The sequence below is a fragment of the Mangifera indica genome, chromosome 6, assembly GCF_011075055.1.
Source record: "Mangifera indica cultivar Alphonso chromosome 6, CATAS_Mindica_2.1, whole genome shotgun sequence".
NCBI lineage: Eukaryota > Viridiplantae > Streptophyta > Magnoliopsida > Sapindales > Anacardiaceae > Mangifera > Mangifera indica.
In genome coordinates, this window is record NC_058142.1 from 10,078,041 (window position 1) to 10,093,818 (window position 15,778).

Below are 15,778 nucleotides of genomic sequence, written 5' to 3' on the forward strand. Positions count from 1 at the left end.
AAATTTTGAAGAATTAAGAAACTCTAGATTATAAATAATCAATTAAGACAAGCTTAAGCATCAGCTGATGTTACTAATCCACTTATCAATTAGTCTAAATGAAGATTGTCGGCCCTCATAAAGTCAATATATATCAAACTTTTATTATATATGATATAACTTTAAATCATTTTAAAAATATTGATAATGATGATAATAGTATTATAACAACACTTTTGAAAAGCACATCTTATTTACAATAATTCATAGGATAACAACTTGTTACCGTAGGGCATTGTTTATTGCATATTGAGAAAACAATAAAATTATATGTATCGATTTTTAACATATAATTCATGTATATAAATGATGTGTCACTATATGATTGAGTAATTTTGAATTAAAGATAAGACAATATTCAATTATATGATAATATATTATCAATATATATAAATTATGTACTAAAAAATAAATATACAAAATATTACTCCGTAAAATTGCCTTCCATGCTTTAGAATAATTCACATCAATACTTTCCAATTCATCAAAATCTCGCTCAATCCAAGAAAATTTACATGCAATAATAAGCTTTGATTTACATGATGAGACTGTAGACAACAAGAAGCCCCATGATAATAGAGTGGTCAACACAAGGTTTGACCACCACTGTAAACACATCATCTCCTAGAGCAACTCCACTTTTTGTTTCCTTCTTTTTCACTTCTGCAACTACTTCTCCAAGCATGTCTACGATCTTCCATCCAACACTCATCTTGTCTGTCCAGTTGTTCTTTATCTTGTATTCATAAGGTTCATCATTATCCAGCCCTAATACAGCTTTACACTCCCGCCTCCTCAAAATCTTCAAGGCTTTTCTCACTTGAAATCCGGGCTTTTTCATCTCAATCTCCTTATTATCACAACTTCTGTAACCTTCCCAGCTCAATCCCAACAATCTGTACTTCTGCATCAACATGGTTACCACAAACAGTTACAGTATACTGTACCAGTATTGAGCTTATTCTTTATCAGTATATGTGATTATCGTATAATTCTGGTATTTTAGTGATTACCTTTTTGATAATAGTGAATAGAACTCTGCCATCGAAGTCCATAAGATAAACTTCGTTGCTGGAGTTGGAGTTGTAGTTATCAACGCGGTACCTGATATGGCCCTCGGAGTCGAATACAGTGCAACCTTTACCGTTCAGCACCAGAGATTTCATCCAGACCGTAAAAGTTTCTTGTTTTGATGTGAAGTAGCATGGAACTGAAGAAGAAGAAGACGAAGCAGAAGGAGCAAGTGGGCCTTGGCCAGGATAAACCTTTGATGCTTTTAGGGACGTTGAATTCGCCATGGAGCAAACCTTAATTAGAGTTAGAACTTCTAAGAGCTCCAAATGTATGGCATACTGACAATAGTTCGTTCTAGTAAGTATATATGATGCATTTTTATTGTTTAAAATTCACAATTCTGTGAGCCAGGGTCTGACTAATATTAAAATGTTAAAATTGTCTTTTCCAGGTTAATTGAGACTATAAAAATAAATTTACCTTGTTGAAAAAAATGCAAAGATGGAGAGAAAAATATAATACGATATAATTGAGATAAACTTAAATAAAATGCGTTTTGGGCAAGTGGGCAAATAAACTTAAATAAAGGATTTGGTGTTATGTGAGTTATAATACTAATCCCTCTTGATTAGCACACAAATTAAAATTTTGGTAAATTTGTTGACTTGTTCTTAGTTTTAATATGAAAAAATTGCAACTTGATTTATTAATTTAACTGAAGCTTATCACTTTAGCATTGGAATCCTCCGTAAGACAGAGGCAACCCACTCATGAATGGGTAACAAAAGTCTCTGATTTATGTCATTAATTTTAGACCTTCTCGATGGATTGGGATCTATGATCTTGTATTCGCCTTTTTTTTTATTTTTCTATTGTCAGATCATGAAATTATGTGCTGAATTAGCTGAATCATGGATCTAATATATAAGCGACTTAGGATGATTAGAAATGGTATTATCCGAACAAAATTATTTAGACACATGGTGCAAATTCTTGACACAATTTTATGTCGAAGGTGTGATAAATAAACAGTCCGTATAGGAATATGATCCATATATGAATGTATAAATGATAAAAAATCACTTGGTTAGGGGCTGGGAAGAATGTATCGACTCAACTTAAGTCGAAATAAGCTCCAAAATCCAACACTGTCATTTACACCTATGTGAACAGATAAGACTGTGACTATTTCTTTATCCTATACAAATAAATGATTACACATAGGTAGGGGAGGGGGCAGAGAAGAAATTAAAAAAAAAAAAAGAGAGAGAGAGAGAGAGGCAACGAAGAATCCTTGAAAAAGATACAAAACCTTAACTAGAAATCTCTAAAGAGTTGAGTTATTCTCAAAACATTTTTTTAGTATTAATACTTTGTGAAACGTTTTTCATAGATAAATAATATAATTATAAATATAACTCCCAAGTAATGACTCGATCCACGTTAAAATCTCTTTTGTGTTTTAGTTATCTTATTCTCATAGACAATTATATAATGGATGGTATAACGATCCTATAATTTAAATGTCATTATCATACCCTATCTTGTGCAAAGTTCTATGTTGTGTATTTCTAATAAGTGAACCCCCAAAAAAAATCAATATAATATGGTACTAGAAGGACAACCTTACTAAAACACTCACACATAATTAATCTTCGGCATATCATTCTTCCAATACCTTGTAGAAGAAAAAACAAGAGATTTGAATTCTATCAATCTTAAACGGAGTATTCTTTTCAAGACAAAAAGGCATCAAGGAAGAATTCAAATAGGCATACCTCCTAAAATATGTTGATACAATGTATAACTGATTCACATTATAAACCTTAAAACTTAGTGTATAGATAACTCTCGAGGTGTTAAGTTTAACTCACCAAAAGTAGGTTACTTATGTTGCACTAGTGTCAATGTATGGTGTGCATATGATTTTTGGATTAAAGAGGTCTACATACCCTAAGTAGATTGTTCATTCTTTGAGCACACTATTCTCTAACATGTAGAAATTAAATCACATCAAATAGATAACTCATGTCTCAATGATATCATTATGTGGCATGCAAAGCCAAACTCACGGCATAATAATTAATCAACAATGTGTAGACCATAGTGTTAGTATATGTCCTAGGAACCATTTATGTTGTCAGTTTCAAAGTATTTCATTTTGTATATAATCTTTTAAATAATTTATTAATAAAGAAGTAATTTTTTTTGTTCGTATGAATAAGTTATTTCCTTTATTTTGTGATAATATAAAGTATGTATATGAACTGTTCGGATGACTCACTTAATACAAATTGAATCATCGAATTATTTCCTATGAACGTGATATAACTTGGATAATTATATCACATAGTAGGCATACTGAATATTTTTGTTGAATATCATGAGATGACATTACTACAGGTAATGATGATAGTCATGTCATTAGAGTATTAATATGAATTAACAATTAGAGAACCGTTTTTCGAACATAACCAATAATGATAAATTATATGGTCATTAAATCATACTCAATAACTTATTGTAAGATCGTACTAGTATACGAAATAATCTTTTGACCTCATGGTCAGATCTAATACGGATACATGTGATTCATTAAATGAGATTAATCACATCTTATAAGACAAACCATCATAGTCATGTGTTATTTGTATGTAGAAATGAATGATGGTCAATATGAGATCCGTTGACTTGGAAAATATTGGATTTTGAATATACGTTGATTCGACCTGAATATGTGAAAGTATTGGTTTTTCAATAATCTTTTGACCTAAGATATCATGGTCAGATCTAATACGAATACATGTGATTCATTAAATGGGATTAACCACATCTTATAAGACAAACCATCATAGTCATGTGTTATTTGTATGTGGAAATGAATGATGGTCAATATGAGATCCATTAACCTGAAAAATATTGGATTTTGAATATCCGTTGATTCGACCTGAATATGTGAAAGTATTGGTTTTTCAATAAATATTGAAAATCGAATCTTTGGCTAAAGTATAATGTAAGTAATGATAAAGATGTTCGTTATGATATGTTCTGAATATTTGAATCGATATTTTATATAGAATCAAAATTAGGACTTTGACAATCTATGAGTCTGAAATCGATTTAAATTAGACAATAAAAAGATATTACCTACATTAAATATATAATTAGAGATTTTAGGTTCGATGGAGTATTTCTTCATTGTTATTTAAGGGTTATGACACATTGCTAAATGTTTATCATAATCATTGAGTTTTCGAATACATTTTCAAATCATCCAAAAAGAAACTCACGGCTATACCACGGTGAACTTAAATGGTCACATTAATAGACCAACTTATGAGAGTTAAGGTGTTAGTGAGATAGAATTAATGTGGCTAAAATTTATGCATGCATGGAAAATCTTTAAATCAAATTTCGGTAGGCCAAAAATAGAATTTTAGAAAACTACAACTAACCATTATTATAAAAGAATGAAGTTAGTTCATTCAAAATGAGTTAACCCATTTTAAACTCAAAATTCTTTTCACTAAAATTGCAAAACCCTCTCCACTCTCTCTACCTCACAACAAGGGTTGTCTTTTGGCTTGGTAATGGACTTTCTTTGGAGGTCTTACAAGTAGGAGACTCATTCAATGATCCTATATCCATATAAGAGGCAAAAGAGTAGATAAAATCTTTATTCTTCCTCTCTTTTGTAAATACATGCTTTGATTCTTTCTCTCTTAACATGTATGTTTGATTTACATCTATTCTCTTCACCCAATCTTTCACATAGCTCATACCTCATCAACATCAATCATTATTAATGTGTGGCAAGTGCCTCACTGCAAGCAAATATGTCATATCATAACGGTGACTACTTTCAACATGAAGCCATTAACTCATGCCCCAAAGACCATTCAAATATGCTACCATTAACAAGATCAAGGAGCATGATCCCTTTAAATGGTTAGTTGCAAAAAGAAGACCAACTTTTTAAATAACTGTCACCCATTTTGGTCAGTAAGAACAAAAACTAAATGCCTTCAAAAAAGGGTAACAAAGTCTTTTCTAATGGTTATAACACTCCAAACTTATTGCCTTCCACAAAAGGCTCCTCTAGCAGATACGACAACATGATGCTCTTTAACATAGTTATTAGAGTCTTATCCAACACATGAAATGCAATGGAGTTGTAACTGCTTCTTAAAGCAATAGTGTTTAACGCTATTAAGTGTTGATGCTCTAACTAGCCTTGAAAGGCAAGAAAACCTTAGTTGTCAAAATTAAGAACTAGAATGGCAATTTGTGGGTACTATCCTAAAATAGTTTGCCTCTTGTGAAGAAAATAATAACTACCTAACACTCCCAAGTGTTGAACCTATAATTAGCCATAATAGGTTATGCAACCCTAGTTACTACAACCAATGATTAGATTTGCATTTTTTAACGATAGTCGTTTATCTGACTATAATAAGCAAAATGACTTGTAACACTCTTTCTAAAACTACTACCCTCTAGAGGAAAGTGTCACATCTTATGACTATTTAAATATGAAATCACTTAAAATAACTTCATACATACACAACAAAAACTAAAATTACCAAATACCCTTATAATAATAATCATGCACAAACATACAAAAGATGTCAAACCAATCAAACTAAAAACCAAAATATTGTATGTAGTAAATCGTAGTACATAAATATGAAAAGACAACTATGCATGCATACCTTCTTTACATTCATTGACCATCGACTGCACCACAACCACTATCATTACCTGAATCAGCAAAAAAAGGAAAATAAAGGAGTTAAAATCACTTAATAAGTCAAAGACTCTACTAACATTTTTACTGTATCTCTAAAATGCCTTTGATTAATCCATCTTAACAAGGTCATTAGAAGTTTACTTTTGAACTCCAATTAAGATGAAGTGGATTCTACTATTCTTAAATATTTACTCAAAAAGTTCTAAAGTCTTGGATTAATCTCTCGAGAAATACTATGGTTCAGCTTGATCATTAAGGAATTTCTTTATGTCCAAAATTAGGATGACCTTCTGTTCTCTTAATTTCTTTTTTTGATAATCGAGGACCTTGCTCATATTTCTTGGATAGGTAAACTAGAGGCATAATGATCGAACTCAAAACCATTGCACCAAGTAAGTTAAGATTTTACAAATGTAACAAAAGCTTGAACTTAGGTTTTCACCTTGGAAGTTTTAATGCTCTACCAGTTTCCTAACCCTTGGTTGAAAGTACTTACTTCACTAAAATTGTATAATGTGCCAATCAGACTAAGTTAAGATAAAGATTCAACACCTTAATAATGTGAGTTAACTACATAGTCCACTCATCTACATCATTATGGACTAATATACTGATATAGGCTTTGATTTGAGCAAATGTATCTTATTGTGGTATTATGTGTTACTATGAATTACTAGACCATACTACTAGTGATTAAGGGAGAAAAACTCATAGATGCCCCCTCATAATGACCCTCATGACCTCAAGCCATAAACTAGCATGCATGCATTTCAAGCCACTAAATTCAACACAGGCTCGTAATGGCTTTTACTGTAACTTATATTTCAGTCTTACTTATTGTGATATCTTTCTCCAGATACATACCTTACTTAGAATATACATTTGAAGAAACATATTAACTCAAACTTCTAAAATAAAATAATGCAACGAATATAAAATATGCATGATATTTAAACTAGAAATCTCACAATCCAAAAAAATGCATTTATTAATTAAATCTATAATACAAATCCAAATATGAAATGTTCCAATGTCTAAAGTCCAAATCATAAAGGCCATAGTATTCAAATAACACTAAACCACTCCAAAATACAAAAAAAGAATCACACAATTAAAATGACTAAACTAACCCCATCTCATATATTGCACCGAGCTAACTTGTTGGCTTTTCTTTTACTACCCCACTGCTCCATAATCCTACTTGCAAAACCATAAAATGAACACAATGAGTGAAACACACTTAGTAAATAAGTAATCTCTCGAGACCAAACAAATAACATAAATATTAATCATAAGTTTACCCTTTAATGTCTCATATCTAATCTTCTCTTGGTATTTGGAATGTTTTCCCAACATCTCAGATATCCATCCAAGTTATTTCAGTGCCAAGTGTCCAATCTCCAATAGCGGTATCATCTCGGATAACTAATGTCATATGATATATGTCAATGTTCCAGACATCTAATGAAAGTATAAGACATCCCAAATGTCAATTATAAGGTGTACCATATCATATATCGCAAGAGGAGTAAGGCCTTGGGCCTCTCCTAAAAATCACACAAGTATCATAGATGTTAAGACTTACAATGTCGATGGATGCATGAGCATCCCAAACTCTAAGGCACCCAATTCTAGTTCATAACCATCAAATGGGTATCAAGGTCACACAAACTAGCCCAAGAGCTTTGATATAATAACATAATAAATCATTTTCAGTTTTGACTTGGAATCTCTCCAGTCAAGATCTACATCATTATTCACATAGTTGGACACTCCTAAAATTATTTTGTTCCGTCAAACACATAGTCGGACACGTTTATCCTAATATAGTCTTATGTTGCCCTCATTAGGGCTTTACTAATTATTTCCTAATAAACATCCCTTAAAAGGGGTAAAATAGTCATTTTAAAAGTTATCTACGAATGTCAAAACTTCACCCTAGCATTCCTACTTTTATACACCCTGATTTACATATTTTTTTTAGTGTACCTTAAATACATGAGAATGTATTGCTTAACTTAAATAAGCATGCAACTTGGGGTCGAATATATGACCGTGTGTCCCATACCACATAAGTGTGTATCTAATCCCATAACATGTCTATGGATTTCCTACTACATGAGGACTATCCATCCCTAAATATACGCAGTCATGTATCATCTATACACATGCATGTCACGTTAATATGCAGATTTTCAGACTTGCAATTTCTTGCATTTCCTGATCACACAACATAATTTCAAGTTCACCAGGTGTACCAAAATATCAACTATCATTATTTATACCAACGTTTTTAAAAATTAAATCGATGATTAAACCAATTAACTCATTGGCTTATGATTCGACCAGTTTAACTAGTTGGTTGAATCTATTATCAAATTATAATAAATTTATTAAATAATATCAAACATTTAACACATGTTTTAAACATAAACCATATGCAAATTTGTACAATTATTAATAATAACAAAGTATATTTGTTTCTTTAAACATAAATTTCAATTCATCTAAACAAAACTCAAAAATATAACAGAAATTAAAATTAAGGGCTAGGGCAGTAAGGTTTGGTCAACATTGATTTTGCCAGTTTTGACCAGTTCATCCAGTTTATTGGTTTTGATTAGGTTTGACTGAGTCTTATATTAACCTATTTTTTAGCGAAAATCATACTGAACCATAGGCCAGTTCTTGATTAAATCGATCGATTCGATCTGATTTTGAAAATATTGCTTTATACGCTCCTAAATTGGAATAAACATTCTCTAAGCATGAATCATGCACAACTTGTTTAATAGTAAAGTATCACTTCCTATCATTAAGTATGACTCCCTCATTCTATTACATATCAATCCATCTCCCATTCTGGTGTTACTATAGTAAGAATATATATAATCAATCACTGAAGACTACGTTTTTCCCAATGTCATGCAATTATCCATGAATTAGTCATGGGTGTCAAATCCATTAAAAATAAAATTTTCTACTCTCTCAATGAAAACTTGTAGATAGGGCAAGTAAAGTCATATCCATAGAAATTGGGCTATTTATCTGAAATCTAACAAAATAAAGTAAGGAGGATTTTGTTGTTTCGAATCCTACCAAATAAACAAAATTAAATTAATTCAAAATTAAATAATCAAAGCAATCAAAAAATTAGATTAAAACAATAATAAGATGAGTTCTAGCCAAGTAATCCAGGTATGGTTCAGTTCAATGGATCATCGATAAAAAAATTAATCTTTCCTTTTAAATAAATCGGTTATGAAACATCAAGACACTTGTTGTTATGCTTTTCCTTGGATGTCGGTAATTAAGAAACATTCTTTAATTACTTCTCTTATTTTTCAATCAATTTAGATACGATCTTGGAATTTAAATTGAAAACATAATTAAGAATTAGAAAAGTCACCTATTCTAATCAACAAAACACAAACGTTGTTTTTGTTTAAATTAGATTAACTTATTCCACTAACATACGGTAGCTATTCTACTTCACCAAGCATGCTAGTTAGCCACTTATGATTAAATCATCAAACAATTACAGATTCAATAATTTAATCTAGCAAAGTTGTTTTTAATCCAAAGTAAATAAGACGTCTCCTATTTAATTGAACAAGACAACAATAAATAAAATCAAGAATAAATTAAATATTTAAAAGAAAAAATGGGCAAAGAAGATCTCACAATCATCGTAGAACCATGATCTCGATTACTCGACTAAAGAAAAGAGTTAGCCACTCATGTTCATGTTCATGGCTTCACAGAAAATTAAAATAAAAAATTTTATGCTAATTAAAGAAGAACAACCAAAGTTGCGGCTGTGTTTATTTTTGAAAGAAAATGATGCTAAACAGATCCCTAAAATAGGGAGCAATTTTCCTTTTTATAGTGCTAGGTTTGCTTCAGTCATTGAGAAATTTTTTTTTTGTGCCAAATATCATCCAAAGGCCCTGAACTTCCTCCAATTGTCAATTAAGTCCCTAACTGTGAATTTCTCAACAAATAGCGAGATTCTCTCCTTTCCATAATTAGTCGTCTCCTACGTATTTCGCCGTCTTTTTGTCTTGATACTTGACAACTCTAAATTCCTTTTATTCCACATATTTTCTTAGAATAATGCAATTAATGCCCAATTTCCTAAAACAAGCAATTAATCGAATAATTAATGAATTAAATACCACAAATCAAGGAAATTAAATGCCGAAAAATATGAAATTTCACACACTAGCAAATAGTATATTTAAAACTTTAACTCAACATCATAATCACATAGCAGTTCGATTAACATACAAATAAACTCATCAATTTTCTGGAAAACCCTACATGTCATTCATCTTAATCAAATTATTGTATCAAAATTAAAAAATATAAGATTGTTATATATACATGAAATCAACAAATTATGATTTAACAACAAATATTGTACTTATCTCTCTTTTATAGTCCAAAAGTGGGTCTTCACGTGACAAGGTTGCTCTCCCCAAGGCTTTTTCACATTATCCGGCTTCACCACCTCAAAATCCCTCACCTTTCTTTTGGTTTGACTAAAAGAAAGTGATAGAATGGTGAGTCAAAATGCGTCTAGGTTCTTTTAGTTTTCATTGAAAATTGTGATACGTAGTCATGTGCCTTAGTATACATAGGCATGTATGTAGTTAACTATTAATAATAGTTTTTGAAATCACCATGAAACTAATCTTTATCCAAAATTCAAATGCATTGATCAATGAGCATACACAAGTGTACTTCATTATACATAGACTTGTATGTCTCTTAGACTTAGTTAAATCCTTGTTTCACATGAAAAAAAATATTTTACCCTTGTCTACACATAGACGAGTGTGTAGCCTTGCTATATGGTTGTGTAACCCCAAAAACACTTAAATACAATTTCATAAGTATTTAAGAGATAAAAAGACCAAACTAACCTTGGACATGCCTAAGGGTTCATACTATCCTTTATAATTAAGTTGTAAACAGTTAACTTATTTATCTTTATCCTTTTATATTTTCCTTAAGTGTATAGTCATACATTATCGAGTATATGGTTGTGTAATCTTCTTTGGAAACACAGTTTGCTCCTAACGGGCTTACATAACCTTTTAACATTATTTACAGGTGTGTATGGTCTTGTACATGGGCATAAGACCTATCTTATGCACACCCATTTTCCTTTTCTAAACCTATATACTACGTAGGGGTATTCTCATCATTCTACATCATGAACATTTATGCATCCTTACTATATGAGCATTCTTTTTGTGTAGTTGTAGTATGAGTAGCAAGACATGTAAGGTGAGCGAGTGATCCAGCTCAATTTGTTACATAAGGTTAAGGGGGCAAAATCATCATTTTCAAATTTTATGTTATTTATGTATTTATGTTTTAGTTAAGACTTTATGGATGCATTATGCACTAAATTTATAAGGATTGAGCTTTTAGACATTTGAAATTTGGTTTTAATAAATCGAAGTATTTTAAACATTTTTTACACCATTTTATACGCATACTTATGATCAAATAGTTAATATCATGCTTTTAATTCTATTGTTTTGGTTACAAGGTTAAGTTGTGCATGTCTCTTTAGGTTATATTTCGTGTAGGAATACGTATCTGAAGAAAGGTGTTACAAACTATATAATTTAGAATAGGCTGTAACCTAATGCTTGTTGTGGCTACAATTTCATGTGGCATTGATGTTTTTTAGTATTCTCATTCAAGACATCTTCTCTTATGCTCAACAGTAACAAATCCTCTATTGATCAACATAACCTCTATACATATCTTGATATGGTCAATTACCACTTTTATAGTTACCTTTATTATGGTTGCATATTTAGTAGCGTCAAACCATATCAATCCTTGTACGAGACGGTCTAGTGATTTCAAGTTTAAAGATCACATGTACCCATAGGTTGAAGATATATTCAGTAGACGATGAATATGTCTATAATGTGCACCCATATGTTATACCAAGCAGTCAACATATAGTTTTGACATGTGAAAACTGTCATCACCTTTTGGCGAAGTCACTCAATACTATGATAATCTCATTTTTATTACTTGTGCCCTTAGTCAAAATAATATCGTAATTATGAATGTTTCTAGAATGGTTATCTAATATGTTTATAGAGTTTTCATGATCAGTTATTTGATCCCCTCGTCATGTTTTACCATTTTAAAGCATATTTTTAGAAACATATTATGTACTATATAACACCCATCACTAAATATATACCCCTACCTAGAATATAACTCAAAGAGATGTGTATGATTTGACTATACAACAAAAACAGTATGATAATAAATTTTAACTTTAAAAGCATACAAAAAGATGTGACCCGAATAAATACTAAAACACCTTATTTATTAAAATTCATAAATGAAACAAATCTCTAAAAACTCAGTCATTTTAGCTAATATGTACAATAACTCATGAACTGTAACTAAAATGATAAAAATAAATAAATGGAAAGAAAATCTAAAAAATGACAATTTTGCCCCTTACTCTTGTATAGTTGCTCACTGGACCACTGGTTCCTCTACATATCTCGTTACTCACTGTATAAAATAACAAAAAAGAATGCATGAGTGAAAACACTCAATAAGTCGATGACCTCTCGACATCTCGAATATATATAAAACTGATAAATCTAATGTTTCATTTGTGAATTTGGATGTGATCACAACTCAACACCCTCGTGCCCTAGCATAGGCCATTCACATAGGTTACCATAGTCTAAGTTGAAATCGACATATCGAATGTCTTCGTGAAAGCATATGATACTGTGTGTGTCTACTAATTGTTGTGATGTGTGCACTTGCTATACAACCTAGTAGGCTAGCTAATTGTAATACCTGGTCACACAAAAAATTCTGGTCATAGTCTCTTCCTTACCACATATTCTAGTTACAAAACTGCCATTTGAAAACCATCTTGGGATAACCCCTACCACGGGTACGTATATGATGGATCCCACTGATCACGTGAAAAACTATTTAGAAAGCCATAATCTCTTACTATGCACATCTGAACTAAACAAAGTGACTAATAGGTACATGATGCATCTCATGGGTATCTAGTCATAGTGTTTTCAAGTACATCACAATTTACACACTTAACTAGTGGTTATCTAAGTGTATATTGCTTTTCTATACTTTTTTCTATTTTTGATCCTAATCTGACTTGGATACGGTCTAGTGTGGTCTTCTATACAATCGGACATCTATTATTAGCTAGCTAACTCATTTCTTTCTATCTTATACTTTTCTAGGCTATTTTATTTTAAATTCCTATCATTCTCTTATCTTAGGGATAAAAAAGTAATTTTGTCCTACTTCAAATGGCGTTAGGTGTCTTTTCCCTCGGTCACTAATTGTTAACACGAACAAACGCTTATCCCATAAGTACCTTCTAGGCTTATACTCTTTTGGATTTTCAACCAAGAGCCAGATACACACTATTTAAACAATTCTTGGCTTATACTCTTAAATTTCCCAAAAACTTCATCGTATGCTACAAACAAAATGTCCATGATTTTCATGGCATGGCCACCTTCATCTGTTTGGGATTTCCTCATGAATAATTGCAAAATAAATAAACTTAACCAATACTACAACTTCAAGATTTATGTAACATAATCAGCACATGCATACAACTAATAGTACAACTCTAAAACCCCTTTAACAAACACAATTTGCACAATAAAATCAATACATTTAGCCATGAAAATCATAAAAAAAAGCACATACAAGCCACTAATTCATTCCACCATCTTTGCATGAAATCATGGCATTTTAGCACCCATAACATGGTTCCGTCTTCCTCTATGAGTTTGGATCGAAATCCAGAAACCAAGCAGCCAAGATCTTCACAATAGCCAAGAATTTCCCAACAAGCTAGCAAGGTTTGTTGGATGTAATTACAATCACACACACATGCAAGTTTCTCAAGCAAATCATTTTACCATTATAAGATTGTTTTCTTACAACTTTTGAACCAAGAATCCAATGCTTAAGATGTTCAAAATCTGACCCCAAACATGCACAAACCAGACCCAAAAATTCATATACACTAAAGAGAGGTAATAACAACTCGACTTACCTGATTTCTTTTGGCGAAGAAGATCGGTGCTGTTACTTCGTTTCTCCCCTTCTAGGTTATTGTCAGTCCTCTCCTCCAAGGCTAACAATAGTGCCTTTTCTCCCTTGGTTTTCCTTTATGTTTTCCAATTTCCAGAACATCAAGTGCGACGGTTTTGGTTTCTTTTTTTTCTTCCTTCCTCCTCTTCTTTCCAACAGCAGATTTCCTTTCTTTATCTTTCAATCTTTCTTTAATTTTGTTATTTTATTTTTTTCTTTCCTTCTCAATCCATGTGGCATAAGGAAATTCCAAAACTTTTGATGGAATTCCAAAATTCATTCCATGATAAACTAAGATTTTTACTGGACAAATTTTATTTTATTTATTTCTTTTCCCTCTTTTTTATTTGAAACTACATATATAAAAATTCATAATTGGACTTCCCTTATATGGGTTAACCATCAAAATAAACTTCTTGATTTCAACCCTATTTCAGTTTGAATTTGATCTGAATCAGAAACAAAACTTTTGAAAAGGCATTAATGCCCCTAAAAATTAGTTGTGTATATTACATGTACATATTACTATAAGTGAATAGAATGATATTTTATTAATAAACAAATAAGTTGCAGTATACATAAGGCCAAATGACTATTTTCTACCCATGGTTTTATGCAAATCTAACTTTCCACTTGTTAACTATTGAAAATCTAAATATCTATCCGTTTGTTAAATTTTACTGTTACCATTAGGGATAAAATTGTCATTTATCAAAATATTTAAAAAACTAAAAATTTATCACATTTTCCCTCTCTAAGTTTAAAAAATTAACAAATTTTTCTTTACCCAAGGTTTGAAAATCCAATATTTTCTCCTAACATTTTTTCAATCACCACTATTGGCAACCGTAGATGATGATAATGATGATATTCTCTCTCCCTCTCGGCTTCTTTCTCAGTCCCACTCCATTTTGGTTGTCACTAAGGAAACCAATCGATGAAGACTTTTCTTCATCTATAAACAAAGATAAAACATTTTTATCTCATACAAAGATGAATAGTGTCTTCGTCTAGAAAAACAAAAAGGTCTTCGTTAACCAGTTTCCTCGGTTAGTGACTATCAAAAATTGAGTGGGACTAAGAGAGAAGTTGAAAGGGAGGGAGAACATCATCATCAACAATGGTGGTTGAAAAAACTTTAGGGAAAAATGTTGATTTTTCAAATCTTAAGTGGGAAAAATTTGTTAGATTTTTAAACTTAGGGGGGGAATTTTATAAATTTTTAGTTTTTTTAAATATTTTGATAAATAACAATTTTATCCTTGATAGTAACAATGAAATTTAATAAATAGATGGATATTTAAATTTTCGATAGTTAGCAGATAAGAAGTTATGTTTGCATTAGACCTTGGGTGGGAAATAGTCATTTGGCCTATACACAAATACAAATCGATTGACTCTAAGGCACTACCCTAATACTTTATTCATCTATTCAATTACAACATTTCTCATCTTATTATATTAATTTAATTATAAACCAGATTACATCAACAATAGGAAACCTCGAGTTACATTTGAGGCAAGTTGAGATAAGAAGAGAATTACAATAAAAAATGTAGAGAAAAGTAAGGCTCGCAGACCCTATTTTAATATCACATTCTAAAACCTAACAAAAGATGAAATAAAATAACCCATTGGTCTTAGGCCCATGTATCAAACACCGTGTCAAGCACACATAGCATGTTATAAATCGCACACGTGTCTAATCTTGTTTAACTTAGTGATATTTCAATTTGACCCTTAAATATTGTGTAATATAATTTTCAACCCTTATAAATTCAAAACGACAACTTCTAATTTAATCATGCAATTACATGAATTTGGGCAAACCAT

At 31.1% G+C, this 15,778-nt stretch overlaps 1 protein-coding gene across 2 annotated transcripts; it reads right to left on the minus strand.

The window, feature by feature from the left end:
• Positions 1 to 476: 476 nt before the first annotated feature.
• On the minus strand, positions 477 to 5,816 carry LOC123219778 (protein LURP-one-related 11-like). 2 transcript variants are annotated; one of them, XM_044641762.1, is made up of 3 exons: positions 5,766 to 5,816; positions 1,053 to 1,391; positions 477 to 943 (listed from the first exon to the last, which is right to left on the minus strand). In XM_044641762.1, exons 1-3 carry the CDS (start codon positions 5,778 to 5,780, stop codon positions 575 to 577), a joined length of 723 nt encoding a protein of 240 aa, XP_044497697.1. In that variant the 5' UTR covers positions 5,781 to 5,816; the 3' UTR covers positions 477 to 574. The 2 variants fall into 2 exon arrangements, with proteins under 2 accessions (XP_044497697.1, XP_044497698.1); XM_044641763.1 differs by having other exon boundaries at positions 1,053 to 1,312; positions 5,766 to 5,810.
• Between the last annotated feature and the right edge of the window lie 9,962 nt (positions 5,817 to 15,778).

Coding starts and splice junctions, on each gene's coding strand:
- LOC123219778 (XM_044641762.1), bottom strand. Junction 944..1,052: donor TATTCACTATTATCAAAAAG/GTAATCACTAAA, acceptor ATGTTGATGCAG/AAGTACAGATTGTTGGGATT.